The sequence below is a fragment of the Rhipicephalus sanguineus genome, chromosome 2, assembly GCF_013339695.2.
Source record: "Rhipicephalus sanguineus isolate Rsan-2018 chromosome 2, BIME_Rsan_1.4, whole genome shotgun sequence".
Taxonomy (NCBI): Eukaryota; Metazoa; Arthropoda; class Arachnida; order Ixodida; family Ixodidae; genus Rhipicephalus; species Rhipicephalus sanguineus.
The window spans coordinates 47368042-47388546 of record NC_051177.1 but is presented as its reverse complement, the minus strand read 5'-3'; the positions used below and the strand labels follow the sequence as shown (position 1 = coordinate 47388546).

Sequence of the window (20505 nt, the reverse complement as noted above, 5' to 3'; positions counted from 1 at the left end):
TTCCCTCCTCCGCTCCTGGCCTTTCCACAAAGCTACTGCCTAAGTACGAAGGCCCCTACCGCGTCCTACGTCAAGCATCCCCAATTAACTATATGATTGAGCCTGTTCAATCATCTACGGACCGCCGTCGTCGCGGCCGCGAGACTGTTCACGTCGATCGACTGAAGCCGCATTATGACCCACCAGTTGTATCTGTTCCTTAGGTCGCCAGGATGGCTCCTTTTCCGCGGGGGAATGATTTGTAACATGGTAGGGCGCAGACAAGAACGCCTGCGAAAGAAGAAGACGAAGACGGTTGTTGTTGGCGCTCGCGCTTGCTCGGCTTGGACCGCTGATCGCTTCAGCGTTAATAGAGTCTTTTAGCAAGTTACGGAAATACGGTACGCAAATACGGTAAGGCAGCACGGTACCGATCCTCCTTTCCCGGTCGTTGAGCGGCTAAAGCACAACCAGCGGGAAAGGAGGAACGCTACCGTACTGCCTTACCGTATTTGCGTACCGCATTTCCGTAACTAGCTAAAAGACTCTACTGTCTCAACGTTAAACGCATCGAGGTCTTTAAAATTGCGTATCTATGTATTTTCTATTAAACGAACACACCACCTAATACTTACCTAATGATGTTACGCCTCAGATATGCGTAATATTTACTTTTTGATCGACAACGTTCACTAGTATGAACAGCCATACCAGTTCAAGATGGGTGGGCGGTAAGCAAGTGGTTCAACTTTGGCCGGGTGGCTGAATCGAGGGACGTGCCGACAAACAGAAAGACAGACAGACAGACAGAAAGACAGACCAAAATTTAGGCGTTTAGGTTCCCCAAGAAAGACTGTCGTCTTTAAAAAGTGTTATTAACCAATGTCACAGCTGACATGCTTCTCGCACAAGGTTGCCCTCAGATGAAAAGATCGTGGTGGTGGGCGTGTGTTATATATTTTAAGAAGTGTCATTGCAGAGAGAGAGAGAGAGAAGCTATTACGTGGGTAAGGGGGGAAAAGTGTTAAAGGACCCCTGACACCAAAATTGAAACCTCGAGATCTTTGTGTTGTTTGACTTTCCTGTATACGGGGGCACATCTGACCGATTATTAGCGACGAACGTTGCCTTTAAGATATCTTAATTTGGTTTTAAAGTAAGCATGAGTGCTCATTTGAGTTGGCTGCACCTTGCGACATCCTGGTATGACGTAGATAGAGGCCCCACGTGACGTTCCAGGAGTAAAGCCAGTATTGTGGACGTCACAGAAGGTTTGCGGGGCGCACGTGCACAATACGACGACTGGCACTCGGCGAGGCCTATTGTTCCGCACCCCTCTCGCTCTGTTGTCGGGCTCCTCTCGAGGTAGTTTTCGTGAGGGGTCACGCGCTTAACAGGTTTTACCCATACCTAGGCACCCACCGCTTGCGGCCTGAATGTCCAACGAGACGGAATGTCCAACGAGACTGAATGTCCAATAGTGGACATTCAGTCTCGTTGGACATTTCGTCCTCGTTGGACATTCCGGTCTCGGTTGGACATTCAGTCTCGTTGGACATACAGTCTCGTTGGACATTCCGTCTCGGTTGACATTCCGTCTCGTTGGACTACAGTCTCGTTGGACATTCAGTCTCGGTTGGACATTCCGTCTCGTTGGACATTCCGTCCCGGTCACAAATTTCACTTTTTTCCGTTTTCGTTCCACCACATCCCAATATTTGCTGTGAAAAATTTTCCGAATGTGCCCTAATATTGCGACGTGCGTGAAAAATTCGTTTCGTCGTGATAGGACGTTGCGCTGAGACTGCGTATTACGCACGGCAAGGATAGATTATATATAGATATAGATTATATATATAGATTATATATATATATATTTGAATAAGCTTTTCCAATGGGCCAAACGTACTTGGGAAGAGAAGAGACACAACTAAGCGGTTGTCTTAATTTTATTTGCCAACGGTTTCGACCGGAGGACCGGTCCTATAGATAAAATAGGAAACAAGACGCAAAAAAAAATTCGGCAGATCCCACGTACCGTGGAGTCGTTGTTATGCGAAGCATGCGGCGGGTAGGTGAATGTGGCGTAACTTTGTTTACTTAGCGACACGTACAAAATGACGCTAAGAGTTGTATAAATTGTGTGCGCACACACACACACACACACATATATATATATATATATATATATATATAGATATATATCTATATATATATATATGGCAACGGGGGGTATTACCAACACCAGAAGCGGTAAGCTGATATGTAGTGCTTATACGTGTCCCGAGAACCGCACGAGCGTTTCACGAACCCGTGTGCATGTGTGCAAGAAGTTCTTGACAGTTCTTGAACAAGGGCATCATCACCGTGATCAGTGAGCACCAGCAGCTGGTCATGACTTGTTATAGGATCCGGTCGTGATCGGGGTGACGAGGGGTCCATGTGTAGTGAAGTATGTGGTTCTTTCACGGGGTGGGCGCGTGGGTCGTAAAACGACGATGTCAAGGACGTTCTCCGCTCTTCCCGTACTCGTCGTCGCCTTCAGCCTCCTTGGTTGCAACCCCGAAAATGCGTCCCCCGGGTTGCCCCTCTTCCTCCTTTTCGTCGCGGGGTCTTCAATTAAAGCTGCTTCGAAGTTCAGAGCCTGAATGTCCAACGAGACGGAATGTACAACGAGACTGAATGTCCAATGGGTCACGTGACCGGCGAGACTGAATGTCCAACGAGACGGAATGTCCAACCGAGACGGAATGTCCATCGAGACTGAATGTCCAACGAGACTGAATGTCCAACCGAGACGGAATGTACAACGAGACGGAATGTCCAACGAGACGGAATGTACAACCGAGACGGAATGTCCAACGAGACTGAATGTCCAACGAGACGGAATGTCCAATTTAGAAGAGATAAACGTGTCCTCGTTTGAAATTTCTCAGACAATTCTGATTCATTGGGTTAAGATAGCCTAACGGAAGATCGCATTTTTTTGTGTGTGTTTTCCAAATATTGACTGTCTGTGGCGTCGGGCGTCGTATTTTTGTTTCCGTATTCGCTTTCCTGCATTTACCATAATTTCAAATTTTGTTAGTTTTATTTCTATTTTGTATTTTTAGTTTTCATATGTATATTGAATATGTTACTTTAATGCTTTACTTTGGTTGTTTGCATGCTTTGCTGTTCCTGTTTATCTTTGTCATAAATCGGACATCACAGCCCCGTAAAAGATTACGAGAGAGGGCGCTCTCTCGTCCACTCTGTGCGGTATCTATCTGCGTTTAATCCCTGAGAGCGTTACCAGCGCCACTCGTAGCTAAGGCGGCGAGTGTGAAACACTATTTTTGCCAGAAAGCGTCACGAGGCAGGACGAATCCCTTGCTATGAAAGTGCGAAAGAAGAATAGTTCGAGAGACTCAGTTATTTGTTAGAAAACCAACAGCCAATTAAGCCAAATAAAACATTGGGGACATTATTTGTTGCTTTTTTTAACTTCGATGTAATAATTATAACCCATATGCAAAGGAATCAAGCAGACGAAAAAACACCCTTTCCATCGGTGGGATCCGAACCCGCAACCTTATAATTACGGCGGCGATTTGCGCTTGCTAACACTCCCAGGGATCAAGCTCACGTAAATACCCAACAAAGTGGACGAGGGAGCGCCCTCCATCGTAGCTTAATTGTTAGAGCATCAGACGCGTAATGCGAAAGTTGTGGGTTTGAAACCCACCGAAAGAAAGTGTGCTTTTTCGTCCCATTTAAGTCCTTTCAATTTAGGTCATATTCATTACACCACAGTTAAAAAGATCCACAAATAACGTACCTATGCTTTCCTTGGCTTGATTGTTGGCTTTCTGCGAGCCCCTAGAACAATTCTTCTTTCCTCTTAAAGAATGCGGGTCGAAGAAGCTAGGGAGGAACTTTTCCTTTAAAATTAAATTCTTTGGTTTTACGCGCCAGAACCACGAAATGATTATGAATCATGCTGAGTGTGGGATATTAGTTTTAGTTTTGACTACCTTGATGAAAACATGTCATGGCATTTCGGCTAGAGAACCGCGGGCCGGTATAGGAAAGACTAGGCCGTTAAAGAGGTGGTGTCACCAAATTTTGAGGCTATAAAAAGCCTGCTGTAGGCTTTCTCTGTAAACAAGGACGCTCAGCACGAAGTATTGCACGCAGCAAACGTTAGAATATATTTTAATTCACTTCCAAAGTCTGTATAAATACTCATTCTCGCGATCGAGACCCATCGCTAGCGCGTCTGACACCGACGTCACTGTGTAGGAAGCGTAACGAAAGTTTTAGTGACGTCACACCCACATTAGAGTGACGTGCAATGAGCGGTGACCTACACCTCCGCTGCACCGGGCCAGTCAAGAGAGCATCAGGCCATCCGCTGCGAAGTGCTCATTTTTTTCTGAGCTTATTGCCGAAGTAGCCAATCTTGCTCGCGTTTTGCAGTGCTTCGCGTGAATAATTTTTCATTACAACACATTGCATACAGGTAATCGTTGGCGACAATAAAACCGGTTTTTATGATGTTTAAAATAATTTGAGGACTTTTCAGAACCGGCCTGAACACGAGCTTTTCTATTACTCTTCAATGATGTCGATATTAGTGCTGTGAAGCTCAAGTGAAAAAAAAACTGGGTCGGGAACAGACTTGTACGCATTACAGTGAAAGAGCGTCAGCGATTACAATTACCTTTTAAAAAAAAAACTAACGGATTACCGAGAAAAAAACTGAAAGCTAATCGATTACTCACAAGGTGAGGTAACCGGGCTTTTTGGTTTTGCATAATTGTTAAAGTGTGGTAAAGTTACAGGTACGTATTTTTAGGGAGGACGCACATAACAAAAGCATGAAAAGCGCAAACTTTCAACTCGATTTGTTGAAAAGGCATCAAGTTATATGAACACGAGCAAACGGGTGCAAAAGGGAGCTCTTTAAATATTTTAAATGCAAAGCATTTCTTAGCGAACCTCTGGCACTTTGAGCGTTTCTATCTACGTATCTATCTATCTATCTATCTATCTATCTAGCCGCCTACGTCTGGGTGCTCTCATGATCGCCTCCTTAACTTGGTCTAGACCAAAATTTGCATGGTAGGGTAAGAGGATTGACGAATATGACTGTCGGGTCATGACATGAATAACGTTAAAATCCTGTCGCGTACGTCGTCAAACCCTTTCCACTAGACACGTGTGGCACATACCCGTTTACCACGGGCCGCGGTGTACGGGTATGCGCCACAGGTGATTGACAGATTATATCTTCCCTGGAACGGCGACAACAGACATTGGTAACTTAAATGCTAGAACGTTAAGGAAAACCAATATCGGCAGCGTTGACTCAAAGAATGGAAAGAATGAAAATTAGGATCCCAGCAGAATCGAACCCAAGCATTCTGCGTGGCAATCAGGTATTCTACCACTGAGCCACGCCAGGTCTATAAACTGGTTTGGGAAAACAGCCTACGCAGGCGTAGTGTCGGTGCAACGTCAATTGTGGTTGTGGTGCTGGCTATCTAATTTTACAAGAAAGCAATAGACACTACAAGATACTCCTACGATGTGTACTTCTACGATACAGGCGTCATATCAGATTAACGTCTGTAGCTCCAGTGTTGGCTCCGCTTTTATAGCAGTATAATAAACATTACGTTTGTATTCCTATGATTCAGGAAGCTATATTGAAGTATTGCTTGACCCCGGAGGTATACATTAACGAAAGTTACATATGATATCCACATCACCGTACGGTAAAGTGCACTTCTTCCACCAGAACGACGCAGTGTCCTCTTCATTTCTTACGAGGCTGGGCGATGGCCTCATGCTGACCGAGGATGATGCCAGATTGCTTGATAGCCGCCTTGTAGAATAGGCTACGTAGGCCCAGGTAGTCTACGAATACGACAAACACCATCCACTGATGTTGGTCTACGTAGCACTATCCAGGCCTACCAGCCTCCCTCACCAACACGAAGGGTGGCTTCAGGTTCCGACATGTCGCCGGCTCTGTCGACAGACAATTTGTCGACGAAATGACCGAGGCATCCACGAATTCCAACAACTCTACTATACCACATACTTCACTACACATGGACCCCTCGTCACCCCGATCACGACCGGATCCTATAACAAGTCATGACCAGCTGCTGGTGCTCACTGATCACGGTGATGATGCCCTTGTTCAAGAACTGTCAAGAACTTCTTGCACACATGCACACGGGTTCGTGAAACGCTCGTGCGTTCTCGGGACACGTATAAGCACTACATATCAGCTTACCGCTTCTGGTGTTGGTAATACCCACGTTGCCATATATATATATATATATATATATATATATATATATATATATATATATGTGTGTGTGTGTGTGTGTGCGCACACAATTTATACAAATCTTTAGCGTCATTTTGTACGTGTCGCTAAGTAAAAAAAGTTACGCCACATTCACCTACCCGCCGCATGCTTCGCATAACAACGACTCCCACGGTACGTGGGATCTGCCGAATTTTTTTTTGCGTCTTGTTTCCTATTTTATCTATAGACCGGTCCTCCGGTCGAAACCGTTGGCAAATAAAATTAAGACAACCGCTTAGTTGTGTCTCTTCTCTTCCCAAGTACGTTTGGCCCATTGGAAAGCTTATTCAAATATATATATATATATATTATATATATATATATATATATATATATATATATATATATATATATATATATATATATATATATCCTTGCCGTGCGTAATACGCAGTCTCAGCGCACGTCCTATCACGACGAAACGAATTTTCACGCACGTCGCAAATATTAGGGCACATTCGGAAAATTTTCACAGCAAATATTGGGATGTGTGGAACGAAAACGGAAAAGTGAAATTTGTGACCGGGACGGAATGTCCAACGAGACGGAATGTCCAACCGAGACGGAAATGTCCAACGAGACGGAATGTCCAACGGACTGAATGTCCCAACCGAGACTGTATGTCCAACGAGACTGAATGTCCAACCGAGACGGAATGTCCAACGAGACGAAATGTCCAACGAGACTGAATGTCCACTATTGGACATTCAGTCTCGTTGTACATTCCGTCTCGTTGGACATTCAGGCCGCAAGCGCAAGCGGTGGGTGCCTAGGTATGGGTAAAACCTGTTAAGCGCGTGACCCCTCACGAAAACTACCTCGAGAGGAGCCCGACAACAGAGCGAGAGGGGTGCGGAACACGCTTGCGGCCTGAATGTCCAACGAGACGGAATGTCCAACGAGACTGAATGTCCAATAGTGGACATTCCGTCTCGTTGGACATTCCGTCTCGTTGGACATTCCGTCTCGGTTGGACATTCCGTCTCGGTTGGACATTCAGTCTCGTTGGACATACAGTCTCGTTGGACATACAGTCTCGTTGGACATTCAGTCTCGGTTGGACATTCCGTCTCGTTGGACATTCCGTCCCGGTCGCAAATTTCACTTTTCCGTTTTCGTTCCACACATCCCAATATTTGCTGTGAAAATTTTCCGAATGTGCCCTAACATTTGCGACGTGCGTGAAAATTCGTTTCGTCGTGATAGGACGTGGCGCTGAGACTGCGTATTACGCACGGCAAGGATATATATATATATATATATATATATATATATATATATATATATATATATATATATATAGAGAGAGAGAGAGAGAGAGAGAGAGAGAGAGAGAGAGAGAGAGAGAAAGCGCAAAGACACGAGGGAATAAAATAGGAAACAAGACGCAAAAAAGAAGTATTTAAAAATAAGAAAAAATATTTAAAGAGCTCCCTTTTGCACCCGTTTGCTCGTGTTCATATTACTTGATGCCTTTTCAACAAATCGAGTTGAAAGTTTGCTCTTTTCATGCTTTTGTTATGTGCGTCCTCCCTAAAAATATGTACCTGTAACTTTACCACAGTTTAACCAAATAGCCCGGTACCTCACCTTGTTGAGTAGTCGATTAGCTTTCAGTTTTTTCTCGGTAATCCGTTAGTTTTTTTTTTTTTAAAGGTAATTGTAATCGCTGACGCTCTTTCACTGTAATGCGTACAAGTCTGTTCCCGACCCAGTTTTTTTTTTTTTTTTTTCACTTGAGCTATACAGCACTAATATCGACATCATTGGAAGAGTAATAGAAAAGCTCGTGTTCAGGCCGGTTCTGAAAAGTCCTCAAATGATTTTAAACATCATAAAAACGGTTTTATTGTCGCCAACGATTACCTGTATGCAATGTGTTGTATTGAAAAATTATTCACGCGAAGCACTTTGCAAAACGCGAGCAAGATTGGCTACTTCGGCAATAAGCTCAGAAAAAATGAGCAGTTCGCAGTGGATGGCCTGATGCTCTCTTGACTGGCCCGGTGCAGCGGAGGTGTAGGTCCCCGCTCATTGCATGTCACTCTAATGTGGTGTGACGTCACTAAAACTTTCGTTACGCTTCCTACACAGTGACGTCGGAGTCAGTCGCGCTAGCGATGGGTCTCGATCGCGAGAATGAGCATTTATACAGACTTCGGAAGTGAATTAAAATATATTCTAAACGTTTGCTGCGGGCAATACTTCGTGCTGAGCGTCCTTGCTTACAGAGGAAGCCTACAGCAGGCTTTTTATAGCCTCAAAATTTGGTGACACCACCTCTTTAACGGCAGTCTTTCCTAGACCGGCCTGCAGTTCTCTTGTAGCCGAAATGCCATGACATGTTTCCATCAAGGTAGTCAAAACTAAAACTGATATCCCACACTCAGCATGCTTCAGAATCATTTCGTGGTTCTGGCGCGTAAAACCCAAGAATTTAATTTTAAAGGAAAATTTCCTCCCTAGCTTCTTCGACCCGCATTCTTTAAGAGGAAAGAAGAATTGTTCTAGGGGCTCGTAGAAAGCCAACAATCAAGCCAAGGAAAGCATAGGTACGTTATTTGTTGATCTTTTTAACTGTATAGTGTAATGAATATGACCTAAATTGAAAGGACTTAAATGGGACGAAAAAGCACACTTTCTTTCGGTGGGGTTCGAACCCACAACTTTCGCATTACACGTCTGATGCTCTAACAATTAAGCTACGACGGAGGGCGCTCCCTCGTCCACTTTGTTGGGTATTTACGTGAGCTTGATCCCTGGGAGTGTTAGCAAGCGCAAATCGTCGCCGTAATTATAAGGTTGCGGGTTCGGATCCCACCGATGGAAAGGGTGTTTTTTCGTCTACTTGGATTCCTTTGAATATGTATTATAATTATTACATCGCAGTTAAAAAAAGCAACAAATAATGTCCCCAATGTTTTATTTGGCTTAATTGGCTGCTGGTTTTCTAACAAATCACTGAGTCCCTCGAACTATTCTTCTTTCGCACTTTCATAGAAAGGGATTCGTCCTGCCTCGTGACGCTTTCTGGCAAAAATAGTGTTTCACACTCGCCGCCTTAGCTACGAGTGGCGCTGGTAACACTCTCAGGGATTAAACGCAGATAGATACCGCACAGAGTATACGGGGGAGCGCCATCTCTCGTGATCCTTTAGGGGCTGTGATGTCCGATTTATGACAAAGATAAACAGGAACAGCATAGTATGCAAACAACCAAAATAAAGCATTAAAGTAACATATTCAATATACATATGAAAACTAAAAATACAAAATAGAAATAAAACTAACAAAACTTGAAATTATGGTAAATGCAGTAAAGCGAATACGGAAACAAAAATACGACGCCCGACGCCACGGACAGTCAATATTTGGAAAACACACACAAAAAATGCGATCTTCCGTTAGGCTATCATAACCCAATGAATCAGTTGTCTGAGAAATTTGAAACGAGGACACGTTTATCTCTTCTAAATTGGACATTCCGTCTCGTTGGACATTCCGTCTCGTTGGACATTCAGACTCGTTGGACATTCCGTCTCGGTTGTACATTGCGTCTCGTTGTACATTCCGTCTCGGTTGGACATTCAGTCTCGTTGGACGTTCAGTCTCGATGGACATTCCGTCTCGGTTGGACATTCCGTCTCGTTAGATATTCAGTCTCGCCGGTCACGTGACCCATTGGACATGGTGGTCTTTGACGCCCCCCGCATGGGTTGCTAGTTTCTTGTGGTTTTTAGGCGGGCGTTTTGAAGTGACGCTAAAATGGTTACAATTAACTACGCTAGAATTAGTTATACGATACACTAGAGCATTTACGATTTAACTTAGGGATTACCAGACCCAGAGCTACAAATTACAGTAAAAAAGTTACCAACAAAAATTTTGCTGTCAGGGGTCCTTTAAGAGTTGGTTTAATACGGCCCCAAATCCGTTATTCTCCACTGGTTTCCGCCACCAGCCTGACGTGGATCAGAGGTGCTAACTGCACCTCCGTACACGGGCTGGCGAGTTGTGACTCCCACTGCTAGAACGTGTTGGGTAGGTTATTGCTGCCTGAAATGTTGTTTAAAATTGGTGGTCTCCTATGACAACCCCACAATATGTGGTATAATGTTAGCGTGCCGCTAAACCGCGGATAAAATGCAAACGTAATTGTACTGAGCGCAGAACACAATACAAAAAAAAAAAGCCGGCAGATCCCACGCATTGTGGGAATCAATGTAATGCGAAGCAGCCAGCAAAAAGCTGCATACAACGTCTTGTATGTCACTAAGGAAAATGCGTGTCATGGTTTTCATGTTAACTCCTATCATTTATGTTCGTCACACAGTAACGTCGCGCAATACCAACTTCGGGGTAGACCAAGCTAGCGAAACGACCGCCAGCGCACCATGAGCGTGGCACGTAAGTCATGCTGTACATGACATGCGTGTCATGATTTTCATGTTAACTCGTGTTTTTTTATGTTCGTTACACAGTCACGTCGCAAGATACCAATTTTGGTGTATATAAAGCTAGCGAAACGGCCACCAGCGCACCATGAGCGTGGCACGTAGGTCATGCTGTACAGGACATGCGTGTCATGATTTTCATGTTAACTCGTGTTTTTATGTTCGTCACACAGTCACGTCGCGCAATACCGATTCCGGGGTAGATCAAGCTAGCGAAACGGCCGCCGGCGCACCATGAGCGTGGGACGTAAGTCATGCTGTACGTGACATGCGTGTCATGATTTTCATGATAACTTGTTTTTATGTTCGTCACACAGTCACGTCGCACAATACCAATTCCGGGGTAGATCAAGCTAGCGAAAGGGCCGCCAGCGCCCCATGAGCGTGGCACGTAAGTCATGCTGTACATGACATGCGTGTCATGATTTTCATGTTAACTCGTGTTTTTATGTTCCTCACACAGTCACGTCGCAAGATACCAATTTTGGTGTATATAAAGCTAGCGAAACGGCCGCCAGCGCACCATGAGCGTGGCACGTAGGTCATGCTGTACAGGACATGCGTGTCATGATTTTCATGTTAACTCGTGTTTTTATGTTCGTCACACAGTCACGTCGCGCAATACCGATTCCGGGGTAGATCAAGCTAGCGAAACGGCCGCCGGCGCACCATGAGCGTGGGACGTAAGTCATGCTGTACGTGACATGCGTGTCATGATTTTCATGATAACTCTTGTTTTTATGTTCGTCACACAGTCACGTCGCACAATACCAATTCCGGGGTAGATCAAGCTAGCGAAAGGGCCGCCAGCGCCCCATGAGCGTGGCACGTAAGTCATGCTGTACATGACATGCGTGTCATGATTTTCATGTTAACTCGTGTTTTTATGTTCCTCACACAGTCACGTCGCAAGATACCAATTTTGGTGTATATAAAGCTAGCGAAACGGCCGCCAGCGCACCATGAGCGTGGCACGTAGGTCATGCTGTACAGGACATGCGTGTCATGATTTTCATGTTAACTCGTGTTTTTATGTTCGTCACACAGTCACGTCGCGCAATACCGATTCCGGGGTAGATCAAGCTAGCGAAACGGCCGCCGGCGCACCATGAGCGTGGGACGTAAGTCATGCTGTACGTGACATGCGTGTCATGATTTTCATGATAACTCTTGTTTTTATGTTCGTCACACAGTCACGTCGCACAATACCAATTCCGGGGTAGATCAAGCTAGCGAAAGGGCCGCCAGCGCCCCATGAGCGTGGCACGTAAGTCATGCTGTACATGACATGCGTGTCATGATTTTCATGTTAACTCGTGTTTTTATGTTCCTCACACAGTCACGTCGCGCAATACCAATTCCGGGGTAGATCAAGCTAGCGAAACGGCCGCCAGCGCCCCATGAGCGTGGCACGTAAGTCATGCTGTACATGACATGCGTGTCATGATTTTCATGTTAACTCGTGTCATTTATGTTCGTCACACAGTCACGTCACACAATACCAATTTCGGGATAGATCAAGCTAGCGAAACGGCCGCCAGCGCCCCATGAGCGTGGCACGTAAGTCATGCTGTACATGACATGCGTGTCATGATTTTCGTGTTAACTCGTGTCATTTATGTTCGTCACACAGTCACGTCGCAAGATACCAATTTTGGTGTATATCAAGCTAGCGAAACGGCCGCCAGCGCACCATGAGCGTGGCATGTACATCATGCTGTACATGACATGCGTGTCATGATTTTCATGTTATGACTTGTCATTTATGTTCGTCATATAGCCATGTTACGCCATACCAATTTTGGTGTACATTCGATTAACCAAGCGACCAGGAGAGCACAAAGTCGTAGGCGGCTAGATAGATAGATAGATAGATAGATAGATACGCTCAAAGTCGCAGAAGTTCGCTAAGAAATGCTTCGCATTTAAAAACGAGAGAACGAAGACGCAGTGCCTTCGAGAACGAATCTCTGCGTTTTCGTTCTCTTGTCCCTTGTCATGCGTTTTGCGCTCAGTACCATTACGAATGACTCGTTCCAAACCTGCCCAACTCACAACTCTCTCCAGAAGCAGGTCTCAGCGTATGACAGTGAAACTGATACGGTGCCGGGAGGCGATCCGTGGGTGAAAATGTAGCTCGGAAGTGTGGAGCACGCGTACGGGGCGGGCGCTGACTATGCGAAACCATCGCAGTGACAGGTGCGCCGCGTTCACCTCCGCCGCCGTTTTTCTTTCCCTTTGTCCTTTTTGTTTCAACTTGATCTTTCGCTTGTTCTTGCTTTCTCACTGCTTCGGTCCGCTGCGGCCGAGGTGGGCGCTCGGCCATGCCAGCTCCATCTGCGCTGCTTGCTTCAGCGGTCGCCTCGTCTCCCTATCTTTTTTTTTTTTTTCTCTCGTCTGTGCATCCACGCGCACTCGTGTGGGAGAAGACGAAAGAAGAAAAATGGCGATGAGTAACCTAGCTAGAGCAGAGAGCCGTATAGACATGCGCGCTGGAGCGCTGGAAGAGCTTTTGTTTGAGAGCCCATTGTGAGGTGAACAAGAATAAAAGTGGCGAGTCTTTTGAAGGCGAAGTGTTGCTCGTACACCAACTCTGCTCTGCGGTGAAATACTGTGCCCACCCCTTGCATCGGAGACGTGCGGGCCGCAGAGGCGGCTTCAAGGTTCAGCTTACTGAAACCAGTCGGGGAATTGACTCGCTCTGTGTTCCTTCCTGTCTTGCGTCTTCGTCCTTTGCGCTAGCTGTACCCCATCACGATGATCAACCACTTACAAGCTCGTCCGAATGTCGACTCTTCCGACTATCCGAGTTCCGTCAACTATAGAATGGACCGCGCTCTTCTTAACTTGTCGTAAATTGTCGTAGAAAGGCATTCAATGAGACAGTAAATGCATTACGGTGCCTATTTAATTCTTAATTGGTTAGACAACTGGCCTGCTGGGTGAATAGCTAAAGCTGCCAACTGGGGCGTAGCCTGGGGTGGGGGTGTCTGTGTCAGAACACCCTCCGAAATTTTTTTAGCGTCGCATATCCCCCTCCCCCCCCCCTCCTTTCCGCTCGTGTTTTTATGTAGATATTACAATGAACGAAACAACCAACCCTTTCGGCTTTATTAAAGCGGGAAAATGGCTAAGATATTGAGTGGGCCCAACTGGCTACCATCGAAAAAATGTGGTCGACAGATAGGAATGACGTTCTCTCGTGAGTTCGTGGGAATGCATGGCATCATGTGTCGTTGAGGACCGGTCGTGCGAATTACACTGCATTGACGCACCTATACAGTGAAATGATCTGTAGATAGAAGGATTCCTTACACTTAGGCTCATGATCTTGCGAGCCTTAGCGCGCAACGAAGTGACGCGTATGACGAACTGTATGTTTGGATTACCTCTTCATTTTCTTAATGCGGGAATCTTTAAACCTATGCCTTGTGTTTGGTGCGTAGTAGGGGTGTGCGAATATTCGAAAGTTTCGAATATTCGTCGAATATTACATTCGAAATATTCGTATTCGATTCGAAAATCGTGTATTCGAAAAGTTTCGAATATTCGATAACTTCGATTATTCAAAACATTCGAATATGCTATTCGATTATCATGCATAAAATAACTCGTCTTCCACATTTCTGCTGCATTCGTATAGCTAAAAACGTTGCCGAGAGTAGCGATAAACATCGTCAGTACACGGAGGCACGATATCTGCCTGCGACGAGCGCCCCAATACGTATGATTTATTGCTGGTGCATCTCCGACGTGCAGCGCTGTTGGCGATCATGTAACCGTACATTTTCAATATTATGCGGCCCTAACGTGCCGCACTACCACTCGTTCACTATGCGGGACCACTTCTGAAGAAAGACAGTGACCCATGTGACTGGTGGCGGACTGTAGGCACCTTCAGATACCCCAGTCTGGCAAAGCTTTGCCCCATCTACCTCCCTATAGACGTCAGACTCTGGAGTTTCCAAGATGTGTGGCGCCACCTGTCGGAGAAGTATTGAGTAGTGCATAGACCGACTCTCTCGCACAGTTTGCTATGGGACCAGGTGCAACTAGCGATTGCGAAACAACGATTGAGCTTAATATCGGGTGTGTTTGCGCATCTAGCACTCAGAACGAGAGCTGTGAATTGCTCTCCGCTAGTAGGACGCGCCACCGAGCCGTCGTGAAGTGCTTGCTAGATCACTCGCCTGAACGACGGCGAAAACAGCAGCAGACGAGAGCCCTCCGCACGCTACGAAGAAACTCCGCAAAAGACGCACTGTTGCGTTGTGAATTGCCACGGACGTAAAAGACAATAACAACGTTCAGTTTTACCGATTTCCATAGTTGTCGTACGAAGAAGAAAGGCGAGATCGCTGGATATGGGATGTTGCGAGCGTGTTGGGTAAGCGATAGTACCCGCGTTCTCCACAGCCGGTGCATGAATGTGTGGCTCTGCTGTTGTTTTGCGTAGCCCTGATGCAAAACCGTGGTAACCTTGACTATGAAGCTCAGCAGAGGCTCTGACCGCGGTGCTTGTCGTGTAACACGAAGTGAGCAGCTAGAGGCAGACTGGAGACGCGTGATACGCACACCGCGACGAGTTGGTCGTCACAACACAGCATCGCGGACGTACGTACGTTTTGAAGGCTCAGAGTTCTGGTTCTAACTAGCTAACACCACGTGCGTCATACAAGTAAATCGCAGAATGTTGGTCGTGACCTCCTTCAGGTTTATTTCGCCCGTGTCCTCCGCGGTTGCCGTAGCTATCTCGGAGCTACGGTTTTGCCTTCGGTTGTACCCCGCGAAAGTGGACACGCACGTATCCCCATTTGCAGTACATACAAACGGAAGACGACCATCAAGAGACCATTTGAGGATGCGTAATAAAACACTCCAATGCACAGGAAGCGAGAGATGAATTAAGGGAGAATGCAACTGAAAAGGCGAAAATCGCCGGAGCCATTCGCCCCTGATGAACCGAGTTTTGCACCACTGATCGTAAGATGCATAGCTAAGTAAATTGATCGTGTATGTAGGTACTTTATCGCTGTGGCATACGTATATACCCGATTTTAACGCATTTAGGCTCTAGAGAACGGACGTCGGAGGGCTTGCCTCGAACTCGGTGTCGTGTGATGCTCGCTTGTACTTGCGAGTTGCAGCGAGCGGGAATAACTAAAACTTATTTTGCATTGTACTCGCAGTTCGCTTTGATCAGCTTCCTTTGTTTCTGAAGCGTAGATTGGCGGAAGAAGCTTTCCAGGTCCTTGATTTTCAGGAAACCGCGCCTCGACACCAAAGGGGAGGGTTATATTGCGGCCTATGCACATTCGCTTGCGGGCGGCTCTCTTTGCACTACCCAGTTAGTGCCAGGGCTACGATGAGGGCGCTGGTGGCGGTGTTTTTCGCAGCGCCGCCTGGGCAGAGTCTGACGTCTATACGAGCCACTTCTGTTCCAAGCGAGCGTGCCTTCTCAGTGGCAGGGGGGGGGGGTTGTCTCTGTTAGAAGGGAGCGCCTGCTGCCTGATCATGTGGAGCAACTCATATTTCTTCATGATAACATCTAGTCATTACTTTCATTGTGCCGTGATATTTGCTTGTGTTGTGATGTGCATCGCGCTAGCCTGGACATCGTGTTCTGGAGATAGCAGTGCATGTTATGTTGCCAGTCAGGCTGTTAATGTGTTTTCTTCAAATAGCTACATGTTAAATAAAATATTGTTACTGTGGAGGCATTTTTCCTTTGATATTCGATATTCGATTCGATATTCGAAGGTGGATATTCGTATTCGATTCGTATTCGAAAAATTTGATATTCGCACACCCCTAGTGCGTAGCTCAAAGCTGTGGCAAATTGTGGGCTCTCCCTCACCTGAGGTTCAAATACGTAAAAGAGACAAAAAGAAAAATTTCGGGCATTTTGACGCGTCGTCAAACGAGCGTGCGACAAGCGACATAGCTTTGTTAAGCGTCCTTCAACAGCCGAAGCCTGCTGCGGCCACCCAAGGACACTGCAGCACAGCCAGAAAAAACGCCCACGTTTTGCTGTACGACGCAACCCCCCCCCCCCCATGCAGTATTTCATCTTTCCTCGTATTTGCATTGCTTTCTGATAGTAATTAAGGGCATCAGTGGAAGGGTGTCCGAAAGTGCGGGGTTGAGGGGGGGCTGCAGTGAATACCCCCCCCCCCCCTAAAGGTCGAGAACCGTGCATCACGCCTATATGATCGTAACTGTATACTTTCTCGCAATCTACCTGTCGAATTGATCTTTGCGCGTATGCGGAAGCAAGTTCGTGATGGTCGAGCGTTAATTTGTTTGTTGTACATCGCAGTGTGCTGCAGCAGCAGCCTCCGTCGGCACCACTGACGCAGGCGCTGAGCAACGGCGCGGTGTCGTCACGTCTTTGGCCACCGCCGCCCGCCCCGGTCGCCGCGGACTCGGACTTGCTGCGGCGCCGTAAGGTGCACAAGTGCGACTTCGAGGGCTGCCAGAAGGTCTACACCAAGAGCTCCCACCTCAAGGCGCACAAGCGCACGCACACAGGTAAGATCCGCGGATATGCTTTCAACCACCGCTCCGTTCCGGTCCATTGCCTACACACTTTCCGACGGGATCGTTTTCTAATGACGGAAGACCTGCAGAGTGCTGAGTATGACGTGACGTCATATATTTTAACGGCGTCTGCTCAGAGCCAACATTTTTTTCTTTGCTATTATAAATTAATTACATTGTGTTCTTACGGAGCCAGTGACTTATCACGACAATTTTTCAAGGAATAATGTCGAGCCAATTGAAATTAAATACGAAAAAAAAAAGACCTTAGACTTCGTACGACACACATGCAGGTACCTAAAAAGTTATGTAGCTTTCGGCGTCAAATTAAAAACAAACCAGCCTTACTTTCACCAACATTTTCTCTTCCGATAAAGATCCTGTGGTGGTGAAATTAACAATGCAGTCTTCACACAGTATTATATATAAAACCAACCCGCTCAACAACAAGTTCTGCCGTATAAGCTGATCGAACGTGTTTCTGTTTAGTGTCCGTTTTGAGCTTCGTTCTGTATACGTTGGTTCAGGAGACATTAAATCCGAGAGAGCATAGTATAATGAATAAGGATTAAAATGGGATGTGATGCGATTCATTCTCCCTATAGGTAGTTTCTGGGGAAGCATCGAAGCAGCTTCGGGTCTTCCATCTCAGTGCACAAAGGTGGGGAGGGAGCGTGCGTCTTCTTTCGCGTGCCGCGTTGGCGCCGCTCGTAACAAAAATACTTTCACCCACGGTGAGAGCAAAAGCAGACGCGGAAGGGTTAACGTTCGGGCACGTCGCGCCAGCGCCGGCAAACCTACACGGATTTGACCTCTGTGTCAGCGGTATTTAATCTCCCCCGAGTAATGCACGTAGGGTTGCTCATATTCTTGTGATGCGCTGGAATCAACCGTGCACATGCGGCGCGGCGCGGATGCCGTGTGAACTTAATTGCTGTGTGTTATTGTGCCCCGTGACCCACCTTATCTTCTTCCTGCAGCCTGAGGCGACGATGATTGGGCATTGTGGCCGGTGGCGCGTACGCGGTGTGTATGTGGTATTATAATAATGCGAGGCGATTTGCATGCAATAACTTCATTTGCACCGTAGCCGTACTTTTGAGGCAGCAGTACGAAGCTATATTGAGCGCGCTTTGTTTGGAACACGCGGGATGCACTCCTCCTGTCATCTTTTATAGCGGACGAGTGTAGGTTAACTGTAGGCGGACACTAACTCCCTATTTGGGCGCAAATTACTGGGAAGTGGGTTACATCGCGCGTAAATCTTCGGAGCGGAAAGCTTTGCCAGATGCACACTAAAAACAAAGCTCGCTTGATGGAAAGAATGGCGAAGTGGCGATGTTGTTCCGTGGTTGTGTTAAGCTATAGCTTGCGATTTACATTCCTGCACCGCGGAAGGGGCGCAATTCGATTAATGCGTAATAAGAGCGCCCGTTTTAGCGACGTTTCGGCGAACTTTATGGGGACGCTTGGGTATTCCAAAATTAAAAACCGGAGTCCTCTTCCGTATGCGGCATCCCTTCATGGCTCCAGGTTTAGGTCTGAAGCGTCAAGGCTTGTTCGCGCCTACAACAAAAGCGGGTCGCGAGACCAAGTTAGTCGCAACGTTATGGGAAAAGTCGCAAAGCGACTGCTTTGGCCTAGTCGATCGCTGTTCGAGTTTTTTCAGTCGCAAACCTCTGAACCAATCAGATGCGCATGAACAGAACGTCAGCTTATTTTAAGGGGTAATGACAATGCGAGGAGACGTGGATTCTGTGTGGCAGCAGGTATAAGTCGCACGCAGATGCATAGGTCGGCAAAAAATTGAAGCTCACTCAGACTCACTTAAGGAATATATTTTCCTCTGAGGGCTCACTCGGACACAGACTCGCTAAACTTTTTCACAGCCAGACTCACTCGGACTCAGACTCGCTAAACTTTTTCTCAACCAGACTTACTCGGACTCAAACTCACCAACATATTTCTCAGCTGGACCCACTCACTTAGACTCAAGGCTTGACCTGGGTGAGCCTGAGTGAGTCGACTCATGAGTCCGTTAGCGTAAAATTAGCCTTTTCGATGTTGGTGTCAATGCACTTTAACGCCAATATCTTTCACAATCGGTGCTCTACATTGTGCTTTTTCATCTTGTACTTTCAAATACGAGTTACCAGTGATTTCAATCCAGTAAGGAAGTATTTTAGAAATACATGACTCACATGAGATATTTTTATCAAGAACTTCCCGTGCAAGAGTTTGCGGGGAAGGTCATTGTACCCCCCCCCCCCCGAATTTGCGTTTCTGATAAAGAAATATTGAGGTGGCACATGAACGCTAGTGCGTTGAGATATGTGTGAATAGACGTGAGCATAAACGTGAGCCGATATAATGCTGGCAGAATTGCTGAAGACGAGTAGATAGGACCATAGGTAGGCAATAAAAGGTGGAGCTCACTCAGGCTTACTCCAGAAATATATTTTCCTCTGAGAGCTCACTCGGACTCAAACTCACCAAAATTCTCCTCAACCGGACTCACTCGGACTCAGGCTCAATAAACGTTTTCTCACCCGGACTCACTCGGACTCAGACTCACCAACATATTACTCACCCAGACTCACTCGGACTCACACTCACGGCTCGATCTGAGTCTGAGTAAGTCTGAGTGAGTCGACTCATGAGTGAGCTTTCCGGCCTATGCGCAGGTGTGCACATCGGTCGCGTTGAGTCACTGTTTAGTCTCCGGTCGCAAACGGTCGCGCGATCGGTGTTTGTCACAGGTGTGAATGAGCCTTTAGACCATTCTTTATAAGCCGCTCGGAACAGCATTACTTTGGCGGGCTTGGATCTTGTGAATCGGCTCGATGCCGGTAACGGCATCGCGAATAGATTTGTGATCCGGCTCATCCTTTCGCGCTCTCTCTAGTCGTGCATTTGGACGAGTGTATGTGGCCGTAGCTATCGCCTACAACTGACGAGACTAACAACACTGGCTAGTATTCATTCTCCACATCTCTTTCTGCTCGTAAATGTATCGCGCGCCTAGCAAGCCTTCAGTCGGCGCCTTGGCGGCATACCCTCGTTAACAGCTGTCTGATCGATTGATCATTGTTATTAGCGGCGACGCGACTGTGCATCGCGTCCGCTGCTGCTTCGCCCGTATAACGAATCGCCGTCGCTGTTTAC

At 46.6% G+C, this 20505-nt stretch overlaps 1 protein-coding gene across 1 annotated transcript in view; it reads left to right on the top strand.

The window, feature by feature from the left end:
* Positions 1–20505, top strand: part of LOC119382884 (Krueppel-like factor 3) — a 169089-nt gene that overhangs the window by 111307 nt on the left and 37277 nt on the right. The window contains exon 6 of the mRNA XM_037650778.2: positions 17120–17331. Coding sequence (XP_037506706.1) covers positions 17120–17331 — 212 coding nt within the window. The remainder of the gene's footprint in view (positions 1–17119; positions 17332–20505) is intronic.